The sequence below is a fragment of the Natrix helvetica genome (genome assembly GCF_964273705.1).
Source record: "Natrix helvetica genome assembly, chromosome: 4".
NCBI classification, from domain to species: domain Eukaryota; kingdom Metazoa; phylum Chordata; class Lepidosauria; order Squamata; family Natricidae; genus Natrix; species Natrix helvetica.
Window position 1 is genome coordinate 145,883,699 of NC_138550.1, and position 16,623 is coordinate 145,900,321.

General features: G+C 37.4%; 1 protein-coding gene across 2 annotated transcripts; it reads right to left on the reverse strand.

Moving 5' to 3' along the window:
- Positions 1-2,033: 2,033 nt before the first annotated feature.
- On the reverse strand, positions 2,034-11,004 carry ZNF706 (zinc finger protein 706). 2 transcript variants are annotated; one of them, XM_081951194.1, is made up of 5 exons: positions 10,826-11,004; positions 10,291-10,368; positions 4,356-4,492; positions 2,854-2,958; positions 2,034-2,337 (listed from the first exon to the last, which is right to left on the reverse strand). In XM_081951194.1, exons 3-4 carry the CDS (start codon positions 4,488-4,490, stop codon positions 2,863-2,865), a joined length of 231 nt encoding a protein of 76 aa, XP_081807320.1. In that variant the 5' UTR covers positions 4,491-4,492; positions 10,291-10,368; positions 10,826-11,004; the 3' UTR covers positions 2,034-2,337; positions 2,854-2,862. The 2 variants fall into 2 exon arrangements, with proteins under 2 accessions (XP_081807320.1, XP_081807319.1); XM_081951193.1 differs by lacking the exon at positions 10,291-10,368 and having other exon boundaries at positions 10,826-10,997.
- Between the last annotated feature and the right edge of the window lie 5,619 nt (positions 11,005-16,623).

The following is a 16,623-nucleotide window of genomic DNA, read 5'->3' on the forward strand; positions in this document are numbered from 1 at the left end:
TGTATTTTGGCACATTATACCTTGTGTATTTTAAGTATGACGAATGACGGTTTAAACAAATTACGTAAAAACATGCTGCTTGCTAACTACCAATATCACAATGTTCATAACAGCAAAGTCCTTGTGCATATTTTCTCTAAACGTATCTTGGTTTTATCTATGAATGACACATGCAAATCGAATGAAACTTTTGCTGTTATTTCCATTCCTTGTGCTAAACAAAGAACTAAAGCTGCTCAGTTAGCATCAAGGTTAAAGAAATGACACTTGCATTAGGTAAGCAGGAAATATCACATTTTCAACTTTTGCTTTTAAAAAGATTTTAATCAGACACATTACAATGCACAATTGTGTCTTTTGATCCAGAATTAACAGACTCTATCCACAAGATTTGGATTTTTTTTCACTTATTCCTTACACCCATTCCTTTAATCAACAGAGAATTAAAATATTCTTATTATGGATAGTTACAACCCATCCAATTCATTCCCATATGTTAAATGTCAGGATTTTCTTGTGGCCTTTGACTAGTTAGAAACGAATTATCTTTAGCAGTTTAATTAATGTATAAAATCAAGATTTAGCTTGCTCAGTATACAGACACAAGCTACTTATAACAGCAGTTCAGAAAAATGCAGTCTGCAACATAAGTGGGTCAGTTGTACTAATCTAGTAGAAACCTATTTTTTGTTCCCATCCCTTTATTTGTTGATAAGTAGTCTTAAAGAAAATATTACATGCATCTGCTTGAGGAATGAATTTATCTGAAAGTAGCTTTCCGGAATTCCACCTAAACAAACTAAAGTAAAATTAGTGAACATATAGTCTTTCAAATTATTTTTAAAACGGTGTTCCATTCCAACTTTTCAGTACCTCTTATTGTTTTGAAAGGCAGACTTCTTGCCTGTGGGACCCCCGTTGTCATTTTACAATGAGGACATTTTATTAGATAAGAAAAGAAAACGCAGTAAGAGCTTTATTCCAATGTCAGGTGTACAAGTGCAAGTAAGCAGTGTATCTGGTCTTGTTTACCCCATGGTAATGAAAATAGCATCAACTTAACTGACGTATCAGATTAGTAAACAAACAGATCATAATTATTTTTTATTTATGTATCAAATGTGTATTATGTGTGCTGACTTAACAGAATGATTTCAAAGACGTCTGTTCTAGGCACAAAGCAAACTTTGGTTAATATTACTGTCAGTGTCAAACCAGTAACATAAATAACTTGTCACAAATTATCTGTTTGAGTGAAAAGCACCTGGGGCAGAACCTATAGACTGCACCTGAGATCAGAATCTTGCTCAAACATAGTTTCGAAATCTGTAACATAATGCAACACTACCTGGTATTGAAATTTTAACATCCGCACTGCTATATATAATCAGTTCCAACTAATCAAATGAATAAGCCATTATTTCTCTCATCATATGCCATCCTATTCCACCAAATTAAGCTTTTTCCATTTTTGTTTTCAAACAGGGAAACATTTACAGTAGTCATTTTTACATATGAAAGGTGGCCCACTTTTTACAGGTACAATTGAGAAATTACACAGTGGGTCTTCACAACAGAAAGCCGTTATTTCGTGTTGCTATGGTCTGAACCACTCAGATCATGTAAAAAACAAACAATGTTCAGTTCAAGTATACTTCTGATATCCCACCATTTAGTATAATGATTCACTGCTACTGCAGGTGACTCCAGTGCATAAATCCAAGATACAAGTGCCTCTATGCATAAAGAGTGAAATTTCACAATGGCCGGGCAGAATAGGCACTCCAACCTAAGTAGTTGAAAGTGCACTCGTCTTCAGTCAAAAGCAGTGTTTTTTTTTTGCTTTAGAAAATGATCATGCTCAGGCAAGTATCATATTGAACGGAGAAATTATTTGCTTGTTTCTAATTGACTTAATTAACAGCAATGAATCTAACTAAACTACCTAATTTTTGGCAGGGTAAGAAGTTCACTTGTTGAAGTTTTATAAGGCAAATAAAACATGGAAATAGAATTTCTACAAGCATTTGACCTGTGATATTGTAAAATCAAAGTACTATTTTATTAAATGAGTTATTTTACACAATATGAACATCAATATAATTACAACTGTAAATTTTTTTTAGAATGAGCCAATTTCCAGATTTTGAAGTAGGGCACAACTGTACAATTACACAGAGTTGTCTTTACACGAAGCCCAAGAGGAACAGCATAAAAATATGAATGTTTCTATAGCCCCTTCATTTTTTTGCTGATCAACAGTTTGTTAGAAAAGCAGCTGCAGATTTGTTATGTAATGTCTGGCAATAGAAGAGTCAATAAATTCCATGAATTCACCTGAAACACAAGAGTAAATTCATTACTTGAATTGTTATGTCATTATCTTATTAATAGTATGCAATAATTTAATGCAGTCTTTTTCAAACTTGACAACTTTTAAGATGCGCAAACTTCAGTTCTCAGAATTTCTCAGACTACTAGGACTTGGTCCATACATCTTAAAGTTGCCAAATTTGAAAAACACTTATTTAATGTCATCCAATTTTAAAATTAACCATTACAAACAACTGTTAACAGAACTGGCTAAAATGAGAACATTGTAAACATACCCTTTCAGCTATTTTTTGCAGCTTTGCAAATAGGCTTGATGAAAACAATAGCCTAACTACACAAGTTAAGTTGTAAATGCAACAGATTTCCCCCTTTCCCGAAAAAGCTCAAGTAGCAGTTGATTTTATATTAAAGTTATCTCTCCATTTTCATACCCTTAAGAAATATAACAAATGAAATATGAGACAAAATTATTTAGGATTTATGATCAATTAATTCCAAATTTAAATGGTACAAAATTACCAGTGAACTTTATGCCTGAACATCAGCTAATTCTGGAGGAAGGGGGGTTTTGGGATGCTTGCTCTCAAAGTGCTGCTTGAAGGTCTTGGGATCTGGCATCTGTGTCTGATTAAGGAGAGAACAAAGCAACGCAAATGTTCATACAGAATCAAGGACAGATTCTTCTTCCTATATCCTTAAGATCTGCCACATTCCTTTAGCTTCTTTGACTCAATTCATAGTCAATGGGCTTTGGAATATTACCATTTCTTTCCTCATCTAATTTCCCTGTTTTTAACATATTCACCCATGTTCAACTTTAATTCTCTTACAATTTGGTCACATAATAGTGCCTTCCTTTTATTTATATTTAGTTGACATTCCTTATTAAAATCAAACAATTCAACTCCGCATATTTTTAGTGTTGGGCATCAAAGAGCTACCGTGTTTCTCCGAAAATAAGACAGGTTTTATTTTCTTTTGACCACGAAATAAGTGCTGGCCTTATTTTCGGGGAGGTCTTTTTATTTTTGAGGTGCAGGAAGCAGCGAGCGTGGTCACCTTATGGCTGCTGCTGTGTTGCAATATTTTCGAGGAGGGTTTATTTTCGGGGAGAGTTTGTTTTAGCGCATGCGCTCCAAATCCTGATTGGGCTTATTATCCAGGGAGGTCTTATTTTCAGGGAAACAGGGTATAATAAAATGTATTTAATGAAATTCATATATAGTTTTCCCGATAAATTATTTAGAATTGCTTTTATCTTCTTGAAATCCTAATATGACATTAAAGGAAAACATTTTACTATCCTCTGACCACAAAAATAAATATTAACTAGGAGTCAATAACTCAATCTTTGACAGACTGATGTTTCTATCATTACCCCTATCAAATCAATAATCTTTAAATTGGAAGAATAATTTTTATAAATATCCATGCTCTCTGAATTAGGTGGGGTTCCTAGATTAAAACACCTGGAGAGGTTATCCAACCCTTGATTAGAATCAGGGAAGTCAACTGGGAAGGTTAAAAAAAAGGTGATGACTACAAGCATGTTGCAACATCATGCAAACATTCATAAGTACAAGGATTGGCTGCAAGTCACTTTTTCAGTGCTGTTATAATCTTGTATGGCCACTAAACTGATGGTCATAAAATGAGGACTACCTATATTACATATTTTAACTAACATGTTTCTTCTAATTTCGTGTTCATTGCACATAATTTTAATAATTTTATTGATAATAATTTTATTTAATCAATGTATATGTATATTGATCATATTTGGATATATATATCCAAATAAGATGTATATATCTTATTTGGAAACTCCAGCTGTCTTACCTTCTGAAAGACGCTTCCCAATGTATTACTCTTAAGGGAAAACAGCTCTAAGGCAAAATTTCCTTACCCATTATGTATATAATACAAACTTTTCACACAGAAGGATGTTGCCTTGCTATACTTCATACTCCTGATTTAAAATCTAGAAAGATTGCCCAGTATTTTGTTTTAGAGCCTCTTACCCTACAGACGGTGCATGTATATATTAAAGCAGCTTTAGCTGCAGCCTTCTGATCATGGCCTTGTTTCTTTTTCTGTCCAGCTTGCTTTTTGGCATTTTTCTGTTGTGACTGGATTTTCTGCTGTCCACGAGCCATATCTAGAAGTGCAGAAATTATAACTGATTATTCATGTATGCTTCCTAAATAAAAGGAATCTATCAGCCTATACGTGCTTAGCATTATTGTTTCAGAAGCTAAAATATGAAGTAGGGTATTGCAAGGATCCCAATTCAAAGTGCAACATGATTCGTATTAACAAGGGCACACATGTACAATATAGCAGCTGTCAGAAACACTTGCAGCCAAACATGCCTTTTCCCAGGATCACATATCAACTGCAGAAGGCAGCTCATTTACACACATCAGAAAGCTGAACCAAAATGAAAGTAAAGCTTTTAGTGTCAGGCGATACTGTTTATTTTTTTAAAATAAATTTGTATGCAAAGTTTTACAAAGAACATAAAAATTAATGCCAGACCCCAACCAGCAAGTCAAATGTATTCAAATTTACTTCATGGATCCTCAAGGCAGTATAGAATTGGGTATACTTCACAATGATGGAATTTGACAAGAGATTGTTGAATTATTGGAAGGAACAGGGAGGGAGGGAAGGGAGTGGAAAGAGAATAAATAAAACTTCCAATTTCCTTGCCGTACAGTACAACTACAAAATTATCTCTTACTCTATGAGATATAATCTATTTTGATGAGGAACAAGTTCATAGTCAAGGAGTTCTCTTTGAACTTGCACTGATAAACTAAATTACATAAACATATAAATTACTGGTAATAGTAGCAAGTGAGGATTTTCATGAGCTTCCACTACTGTGATAGTTGTGTTTATACTTGGAGAGAGACTTGGTTTCAGTGATACCTGTGCCAGTAACATCAAGTGTAGATTATTACAACATTCCTGTGTTGTTTTGACTGTCTTCAAAATTGTTACAGAATTGTGACTGAACCAAAATGAAGCATGCAGTTTATACAGTGAGAGTGGCACCACCCAAAAACTCCTATGCTGAAACTGTCACATTGGTTGCCAATTGCTTTCCAAGCCAAATTCAAAGTATTTGTTTAGGGGTATAAAGCCTTACCAAGCTTAGGCCTTAAATAATTGCGGGATTGTGACAAAGTCTTCTTGGTAAATTCAGTTTTCAATGGAGCATGTTTTGTAGGTCCTGCCCCAGATATATTCACACACAACAAAATATATTACTACTATAAATGCTGATAAATCTGGCCTACTCTTATTTCAATTTTGGACTTACTTGAAAATTTTTATTTATTATTTTTATAAACAACCCAAGACAGCTAACATAACTAATATTCCTGCCTTCCCGAGTTCTAAGCACTTGTTTCTAATATTATTTTGGGGTGATTTCAGAATTCTGTATATTGTATGTGTAGCTTTGTAAGTCACACAGAGCTATTCAAATATACATTAATAAATATAATTGTATTAAGGAAATGTAATGGAATTAAATAAGATATGACTCTTGCTGAAATTGATATTCACATAACAAATATTCTTTCTACTACTCATCTGCTTTATATTCCAATGTCATTATATTTCCCTACTCCTATAATTCCATTACATTTTGTGGCAAACCAACATTTCATAATGTCTTTTGTTCAACCCAACTATTATGCATATAGTGGTATGAATGAAATACTATCAATCTCTCACTGAATAAAGGTGGTCATTTCTTTTATCACTCAGGAAAATATTTGCCAGCAATTCTGGATATAAAAAATATCACTTAAAAAAAAAGAAAACAATGGTTCTTTAGCCATTGAACACCATTTACAACTTGGAGAGGATTGTATTTAATTAATGTAAGAGGAAAAATAACAAAGATTAGATAAAGATTAGAAGTTTTGTCATATGGCTCATTTGTGCAACAAATCAATACTAAAACTAAAGAATATTTATTATAAATTTAAAATCTATTAACTGACACAGATTAGTAACAGATTTTCCATTCAAGTACATCCAATTCAATTAAAATATCAGGATTTAAGGGACTGTCATAAAAGTCACCACAATATACTATCTTCAGACCATTAAATATTCTATAATTCTTTAGCTTTTTGCTTGCTGTTTGTGAATAATGGGTAGCATCCAACATACGTGGAAGGTATCTAGGTAGGGGGAAAGCTGTTTTTTCTAGTTAAAAAAAAAGATAAAGTTTTTTCTGTCAGTCGTGTCTGACTCCAGCGCCTGGTGCCCATCTCTGTTTCTTGGCCAAGGGAGCCAGCATTCCAAAGACAATTTCCGTGGTCATATGGCCAGCATGGCTATATGTCAAAGGCACATGGAACACTGTTACTTTCCCATCCAAGTGGTGCCTATTGATCTATTTGCACTTGCATGTTTTCAAACCGCTAGGTGGGCTGGAGTTGGGGCAAGTAATGAGAGCACGTAATGATGCAGTGGTCTCAAACCCGGGCTGTACTCCCATGCTAGTGAATCTATACAAAATGGCCCATGTTCAAGAAACATATTACAAATATTAATAAACATGAACTATACCATCTTAGTGTTTCAATTTATTAGGAACATGTGTTACCAGATATGGACAAACTCTTAATTTTGTACAGTTATATATAACTGGCCTTAAAGAAAAGTAAATTTGCAAAATATGAAGCTGCTAACTAAATGCACATTCTCATGCACATATATACAGCAAAAAAGGCCCAATCCAGGTCTCTACAGGACAGGCTCCCCTGTCCACCAATTCTGTATGGCAAAATACAGAGTTACAACTGCTGAAACAATGAGCTAAAGGTTGTGAGGAAGTGCAGATAAAAAAGTCATTAGCAAAAGAATAAAACTTTCTTTCATACACCAATTCTGCCTTGCAAAGATTATCCTACTTATCTACACAAATACTCTAAATATGAAACACAAGTCTGTCAAAGTAATTGTCATGTGGTCATTAAGTTAACCATGTGGTAGCTAAGGCTGCCAATCCACGCACACATTGGACATTTCCTGGAATGTTTGAATTGAAATGTTTTACAATATTTGCAATTAATACTTATTGCTTTGTTTATTCATTTATTCAACTTATATGCCATCCATCTTGCCTGGAGGCAACTCTTATTAACAGAACTTACATGAACAGAACCAAATTCATTAATATTTCTCATAGTCCTTTGCATCTACCCAATTATAACAGCAGTATAGCAAACAATATGTAGTATATTGCTATTTACAATTTAAAACTGCCATTGCTTGCACCTAGTTAAATTGCTTTCAAGATGGGCAAGATTGAAAGTAATGTAATTGTTACACAAAAAGTCTCAACTCACATTTGGATTCTACCCCAACTTTTAAGAAAATCAGGACAATATATACATAGTCCTTGACTTATGACCACAATTGAGCACAAAATGTATGTTGTTAAATGAAACATTTGTTAATTGATTACTGCCCCATTTTATGACCTTTCCTGCCCCAGTTGTTAAATGAATCACTGCAGGTGTTAAGTTAATGACATGGTTCAGTGAATCTCGCTTCCCTGCTTGCTCAGAAGGTTGAAAAAGGAGATCACATGACCCTGGGACATTGCAACCATCATGAATATGATTCAGTTGCTAAAAATTCTGATCATGGGACTGCTGCCATGGTCATGTGAAAAATAAGCCACTCTTTTCAGCGCCCATGTAACTTTGAAGGTTCACTAAGTGAACTGTTGTAAGTTGAGGACTGCCAGCACAGAATTATATCTTCTTATTCTCCTTAATTGCTCTATGAAATTCAAGTTAGCATGATTGGCTTGAGGTCACTCTGGTGGTCACACGCATGGATAAGATTTGCATTAACTATCAAGTGTGCCAAAAAAACTGATCTAATAATTTTCTTTTAAAACATACTCTCGTTTGCTTTAGTTCCATACTAAACCATTTTTCGATTGCATAGCATGACAAAGTGCAAGTTCACTCTGAAAAGGAACAGTGTCCATTTTACTGGAAAAGTTTTTTAAAAACCCTGAAGATAGACAAATCCTCTAGATTCCAGATAATAATCAATTCCATAAAAAGAATAAGCATGTTTTATTCAGCTTAATGTTTAAAACATATCTGTTGTAATCATCACTGTAGCTCATGTGAATACTTACTAGGTCTACAGTTTGGTTAGCATTTTTAAGAGGCACAAAATTTATCAGATTAGGAAATAAATATGTGGCAGACGAGATGGATAAACTTATTCAGCAATGATTTTAACTTTTCAAAAGTACCCTCATTAATTTTTCCAGTGCTTAGAAAAAGCATGTTAACCAGTTAATTGGCTTTTTTAAAAGTAGATAAAGAGTTTTGTAAATTATTTTATTATAGATTGCAGCTTTACATTTTACAAGTAATAATTTTAACTGAGCACAGCAATCAATAATCAATAAAATGAAGACCTAAAATTCAAACATTTTCTTTGAGACAATGAATACCGAAGGTATAGAATTTAGTATTACGTAATCTAGCTTATTTCCTCAACAAATATTGGCTTTTCTTTGCCTGATAACAGAGCAGGACAAAAATAATAATTCTACAGGGTGACTGAATCTCTTATTTCACTCAAAGGGTACATGTGGAAGATCTATGTTTCTTTATATAGTGTATCATCCTAATTTTTCACAAATGTTGCCTTTCCTTCATCTACACGTCACCAAATTAATTCAAAACAAAGAGTATGACAACCATGTGGATTATATTTGCTATATATGACAATTGTTTTAATCAAAATTATTTTCTGTATAATTATTACACTGGGTCAATCAGTATTATACACCAGCTTCTATTATGATGCATTTTTCCCAAAAATTCATGCCACTGCCTTATCAAGTCTTCAGTAAATTTATGGATATGGTACCTTGTTTGGGACAGCTGAGAATTCTAAAAAGTAGGTTGGGTATTTCTAAAACCAAACGAAGATTGTCCATGATATTGCCAGCTAGAATTCTTTAAGTTCCAAAAGAATTTTGTATTTATGGCAACTAGTTCTCCTGAAACTGCACATAACTACCGGTAACATATGCTACCTGATTATTCCTGGTTTTCAAGCAAACTCACAACATTCGACACCAGTCAGCTTCTCATTTATAAAAGCAGAGTACAATATTATATATTTTCTCCTAGTCCATATTTATGTTCTTGCATTACAAATTATAGTCTAAATAACTCTGGGGGCAATACATTTGACTCTTAACAATACATTTGACTCTTAATAATATCAATCAACAGCAACACAATTTTCCAAAGAGGACAAAACTACAAGTTGAGAAAGTCTTCAAAGCTGCCCAAGAAAGTCCAAAAGAAGTCATACTAGATTAAATTGCCAAATCTTACATCTTTCATGCAACAAAACTTGTTTCCTAGGAGAAAATAAAAAAAATGAAAACAAACAGTGCGAACAGATGAGAAACTATATGGTAACAAGGTCTCGTGCTTCTGCTCTGAAACACACTACTTTGCACACGGGAAGCTGAACACCAACCCAACCATTTATTCAACTTAATTTGAACTTTATGAGACATCATATTTAATTTTCCCTGTACCCCAAAGGCAAAAATACAGTATATATAAACATTCCAGATGGACTTTAAGCTGTTTGTGATGACAACAACAGACTCAGGCCCATCATGTGACTTTAAGGAAAGGCATGAAACTACAATAGGCAGCAGAATCAGAAAAGTGTGAAAAAGTTGAAGAGTGTAAAGTTTGGCTTTATGCTGTGCATAGAGTATTCAAAGGCAATCACCCAAGTGGAAGGGGAAAGAAGAGGCCAAGCCTAACTTTGTGCAATACAACAGGCAGAAATAAAGAAGCCTCTCTTAGACAGAGACAGGCCTCAAGAGCCTGGGACCTTAGAGGAACATTATACCTCCACCAGCCTCACCTATTCAAGGCAAACAGGTATTCCCAGTCAAACTACCGCATCTCCATACTTCACTTCTCCCAGGAATCCCGGCAAATACTTTTGAAAGGAAAACAGAAGGGAGAAACATACAAAGAAACGCCCGTTCGAGGAAGCGTGGCTTAAGACTCACTTCAGGCGGCTCTTTCGGGAAGGGCAGCGGCCACCATTCCCCGTCCCGTCCCAGGTAAGCGCCCTCCCGCCTTTCCTCGGGAAGAGCAGCAAAGGCCACGGCAAGCTGTTGCCCCCTCGGAGTCCGCGCAACAATCTGCCCAGCCGTCACCTCCCCCCACCCCTCAAAATGCCCGCCAAAGCTCCGGAGGAACGCGGGGCCGCCTCCCTGCCGCCTTGGGGAGGGGGATAAGGGCGGCCTCGCCCGGGTGGCCAGGAAGACGCTGCCCTCCGCCTTGAGCAGGCGGGCGGCCTCGCCACCGAGAAGCCCTGGGGCCTGGCAGGGGAGGCAACGGACACCACCACCCCGTCTTCTTCTTCTTCCTCCTCCTCCCGCCTCGTTTACCCGGGTTGTGGCTTCTCCCGCCGGCGAGGCGTCCGTCGACGGCGAGGAGTGGCTCCGGGCAGCCCCGCAGCAGCGGCCGCCGCCGCCCGCTCGAAAGGATGGAAGAGCCCGCGCGCCTTTCCTGTCCGTCTTCCGGTCTGTCGCCCGGTCCGTCAGTCCGTCGGCAGCCCCACCTTCGCCGGGCCGCGCACGCGCCACCCCTCCCCTTCTCGGCGCGCGCCGCCCCGAGCGCGAGGCGAAGGCCGCTGCTCTCGTCAACGCGCCCGGCTGCGCCCGAACTGGGCCAATGGCGGCGCCGCGCTTTTACCTCAGGCGGGAGCGAGGGCGGCGGGCAAATAGGGCGCGCGCGCTGTGCTCCTCGGTCTCTTTCCCCCTTCCAGTCTGGGGACAACCGGCTTTGCTCCAGGGGCCGCGACCGGGTCTCCCGAATCTTGAACTTAACATGGGGAGCGGAGTGGAGTTATGGGCTTTGTAGTCCTCCCTACTTGGGAAGAGCCTGATGGGGCAAGACTCGGGAATCAAATTCCCTCCAGCCTGCTGAAGCCTTCGGAGCGTCTTCGATTAGATGAATATAAATGTATTCACCCATATATTTATTTATTTTTTTAAAAAAAATATTTAGTTTGTCACTCATGTACAAAATAACAGGAATAAGAATAAACATGACTAAGAACACAGGAAATGGGTACAAATAAATGGGGACAGTAGGACAGGGACGTTAGGCACATTGGGGCGCTTATACACGCCCCTTACAGACCTCTTAGGAATGGGGTGAGGTCAACAGTAGGCAGTTTAAGGTTAAAGTTAGGAGGGTTTGAAGATGTAACAACAGAGTCGGGTAACACATTCCAGGCATTGACCACACTGTTGCTGAAGACGTATTTTCTGCAATTGTGTTTGGAGCAGTTTACCTTGAGTTTGTATCTATGGTGTCCTTGTGAAGCTGAAGTAGTCATTGACAGGTAGGGCGTAGCAGATAATTTTGTGCACCACGCTTAGGTCAGACTGAAAGCGGGGTAGTTCCAGGTTGTCCAAGCCCAAAATTTCAAGCCTGGTGATATAAGGTATTCTGTTGCGAGCAGAGGAGTAGAGTACTCTTCTCGTGAAACACTGCTGGACTCGCTCAATTGTGTTAATGTCCAATATACAGTGCGGATTCCATTACAATTATGATTCGATTGCAGTATTGTTGTTATTATTCAATTACAGTGTGGATATATGTGGTATATACATGGGTGGGTTTCATTGTGGTTGAATTTGGATTCCTTTATTGTTGAGGACATTGCAATTCTATAAGAGTCATGCTTTTGCCAATTGGATGACCCTGGCAGCAGCCCTTCAAATCAATGTTTTTCCAACCTTGGCAATTTTAAGATATGTGGATTTCAACTCCTGGAATTCCCCTTCCAGCTTGGCCTTATCTTAATGTTGCCAAGGTTGAAAAACAAACTGATATAAATACATACATACTGTGTCTCTACATGTATTTTAATAAATAAAGGAGTTGCCCCATTTTTGTTGGATAACCATTTGTCTGAAGTGTAGGGTTTCTTGCCTAAGCAGGGGGTTGGACTAGAAGACCTCCAAGATCCCTTCCAACTCTGTTATTCTATATCCGAATTCACTTTTATGGGCTTCTAGTGAAGCATGTTGATACAAATGAGACCAGTGTCCTTCATTTATTGAAAGGTGTAACTTCCTCTTTGGCTCTCCTAGCGTTTATTCAACTTGGTTCTGTCCTGAACAATAATCACAGTATCACATTCAAGACTGGAAAAAAATGTGAAAATTAGGGTTGAATAATGAAATCTTTGTCCTAAAAGTAATGTTTTGAAGAAGGGGCATACAGTAGATGGGATGATCTGTTGACTTTTAATTTGTGTAATTCTGTAGCCAAATGTATATCCTGCCATTCCAAAAGTAATGGTGGGGGGTTGTTAGTTGATCCAAAAGAGGTGAAATGTTTGCAGAAAATGAGTTTATTTTTGGTAGAATAAAATACCAAGAAACTAAGCATTAAAGAATATTACATGTTCCCAGATGCTTTGTGCGCTAACTCTATTATATTCTGATTGCCTTTTTTTCAAGTTTAAAATAGAGTGCATAGCTACATCCTTCACGGGAATACATCCTATTAGGTGTGATTTAATGTCATAAAGGATTTGGAATTTATTTATCTAAAAAGGGCCTACTTTTCTATGAACATTCCTAGCGATTAGGTTTGGTTGCAGAGGCCCTATTTTTGTTATGTCCAATTATAAGATGATACAGATGAACATGAGAAAGAAAATAAAGGAAGTGACTTATTTGCAAGATAATGATTAAGAAAAACTTTAGTAGTCTAGTAGTAGAAACTGTGGCTATTTCTATTCTCAGCCACTATAGCTGTTACAAGGTGTCTTAGAAGATGATGTAGGTTCTAAACCATCAGTACTATCAAATAACCTATATCTCATCTGACAGAATTAAAAATACCAGTTTTCCCCCAAAAAGGATGGATGTGGAGTTCAGGATTTATCCTGAGCTACAACTAGTTTATTTCTGAATTTCAAATGGTAAGAGAGCACTTGTCTACCCTAGATGAGTTCAAATCACCAGGACCAGATGGATTACATCCCATAGTTCTGAATGAACTGACAAATGTGATCTCAGAACCACTGAACTGTATCTTTCAAAGATCCTGGTGCACCAGGGAATTACCAGGGGACTAGAAAAAAATCTGATGTAGTTCCCATCCTCAAAAAAGAAAAAGAAAATGAATCCAGGAAATTGCAGACCTATTAGTCTGACGTCAATACATGGGAAGATTCTGGAAAAGATAATCAAGCAACAAATCTGAGAACACCTAGATACAAACCAAACCAAAAGCCAACATGGTTTTGTCAAAAACAGATCCTTCCAGACAAATCATATTGCATTCTTTGACAAAGTGACAAAATTAGTGGACCAGAGAAATGTTATGGATATAATTTACTGGAACTTCAGTAAGACATTTGATAAAGTAGACCACAACTTGCTACTTGAAAAGATAGACAAGGTCGCACAAAATGTAAAAAAGATGTTGAGATTAGAAACTGTGCAGAGAAGAGCAACAAAGATAATTAGGGGACTGAAGGCTAAAATGAAGAATGATTGCTGGAATTGGGTATGTCTAATTTAATGAAAATAAGGACTAGGGATGACATGATAGCAGTGTTCTAACATGTAAGGGGTTGACACAAAGAAGGGGAGTCAACCTATTCTCCAAAACACTGGGAAGGCAGGGCAAGAAGCAATGGATGGAAACTAATCAAGATGAGAAGAAACCTAGAACTAAGAAGAACAATTAGTGGAACAACTTGCCTCCAGAAGTTGTGGATGCGCCAGCATTGGAAATTTTTAAGAAGAGATTGGACAACCATTTGTCTGAAATGGTATCTCTTAGCAGGGATTTGACTAGAAGACCTCCAAGATCCCTTCCAACCCTTGTTCTGTTCTGTTCTATCTGTACCATGAGTATGACCCCATGAAAGCCATTGATTTGGGATTTTTAAACATTGGCTTCAGCTTTTGTTTATTTAATTCATTTATTTTTCAAATGTATATATTTTAAAATCTTAACTCATAGTGGCTTACAATAATAATAATAAAATCATTACAGTAGCAGCAGATGAGGAGAAACATAATTCCAATTCGAATTCAGAAAATGACAAAATTCAGTGCCAAATAATTTTTGTCTTTGCTTTGCATGACTGTTCAGAAGTGAGACTCATCAAAATATTTTATTCCAAAACAAGCATTCATAGCACTATAACTTAATTTATTCAGTACATTAGTTACAACAGTAATTATCAACAATATATATCCCCCCTCCCCAAAGTTAAAGTGTGATGGAATTCCTTTGGAAGATTTTCACAGCTTGGGTGTAGATATGAAAAAAGCTGTTCTCTTTAATTCCAGCTATTGTTGGGACAAACCAATGAGCTTCTGTAGATGATAGTTGAACAAGCCAGTCAGCAATATAGTTAGACAGTCACCTTGATTTACTCTGAATAAAAGTCTACCATGAGCTTAACAGCTATGCAAGCAGGTGCTTTGGGTGTAATGCATATTATGTAACTTTTCCAGGTTTCAAACATCACTAGTATTTCAAAATGTAATCAGAAACCTACTGAGTGTAAAGCTACAACTTTGTTTCGAATTGGGGTGGCTACATAATGGGTACATGCTGTTTTATATAGTGATCTAAAGGAATTGAGAATTCAATATTTAGAAGTGCTGACTGGTAATTCTGAGAGTTGCAATCCAATACTTTTGAAAACTGGAGAAACCTTTCTTTTGCTAAACTGCTTAAAATACAAAATGCCTACCTTTGTTAAATGCAGTCAATAAGAACAATTTCTTGGCATGTTTTTCTCTGTTCTGTATTTCTTTTTCATAACTGTAGCCAACTGTTAAATCCTTTGGTTACTTAGTTTGAGATGTCAAGTATATATTGATTTTTATAACTTGACATGTTATTTATACATTTCTTTTGCATGCACTTATATGAAGAAAATAGAGGCTTGCTAAAGAACTTGCAGTCTAAAATTAGTTGCTGCAGGAAACAGGAGGAGGGTTGGTGTTTCACTTGTAACAGCTGTGTATGAATATGTGCAATGGCAGCTACTTGTACTAACTAAACAGATCCTCCCATGAAACACTCATCTTCAAACGTCCTCAGGTTTTCAGAAATGATTTCTGCAGCCATTTGCACCCTTGGCACATTTGCTTTGTTTTTAATAGCCTTTTCTATTTTATCAGCACATATAAGATGACCTGTTCCCATTTACTTGTAATTAAATTATTGCAATTGGGACCTTCTCATTGTATTGAGTAAATGCCATGGACATCCTACATAGAAATCTCTGTCCCAAAGAAGGCTACATAAGAACATTTTTTAAAAAGACACATGATACAGAAAGTACTTTTATATAACAAACATACTATGAGGTGAGATTCAAACTACAGTGTAAAATGGGGCATCATTGAAGCGGCCTTATCCCATCCGAGTTGTCTGGAATAACTGATGAATGGTTGCAGGGACTGGGCCTGGCTAATCTAGTGAAGAGAAGGACCAGGGGAGATATGATAGCAGTGTTCCAATATTTGAGGGGCTGCCACAGGGAGGAAGGATCAAGCTATTTTCCAAAGCACCTGAAAGGCCAGATAAGGAATAATGGATGGAAATTGAACAAGGAGAGATTCAACCTGGAAATAAGGAGAAATTTCCTGACAGTGAGAACAATCAAGCAATTGGACAGCTTGCCTTCAGAAGTTGTGGGAGCTTCATCACTGGAAGCTTTCAAAAAGAGACTGGATTGAAATGGTGTAGGGTCTCCTGCTTGGGCGGGCAGGGTTGGTCTAGATGACCTACCAGTTTCCTTCCAACTCTGTTAATCTGTTAATCCAGGCATCAGCAACCCGCAGCTCTGGATCTGCATGTAGCTCTTTCATCCTTCTGCTGTGTCTCCTTGTCGCCGATCGGTGCCACAATTTTGAGAGCAACTTCCGGGGGGGGGGGGGGGGGAAGCATAGCATGCCAGGAGAAGACTCTATGGCAAAGGGCGGTTTTTCTGGCTGACTCCACAATTGATAGGGCTTTTGGTTACAACAGGTAGAGGAAAAAGGACACCACGCTAGGAGGAGACTCTCTGGCGGGGGAACCAAACTTCCGGTCAGCTCCAGAATTGAACTTCCGGTTAGGATCTTTGTAGCTCCTGGTGTTTTCTGTGGGAAACGGGTCCAAATGGCTCTTTGTTTAAGGTTGCTGACTCCTG

Excerpts from the sequence above, each read along its gene's own strand:
- ZNF706 (XM_081951194.1), bottom strand. The coding sequence starts at position 4,490 with ATGGCTCGTGGACAGCAGAAAATCCAGTCACAACAGAAAAATGCCAAA. Across the intron at positions 2,959-4,355 it reads ATACATGCACCGTCTGTAGG|ACACAGATGCCAGATCCCAA; the intron begins GTAAGAGGCTCT and ends CTCCTTAATCAG.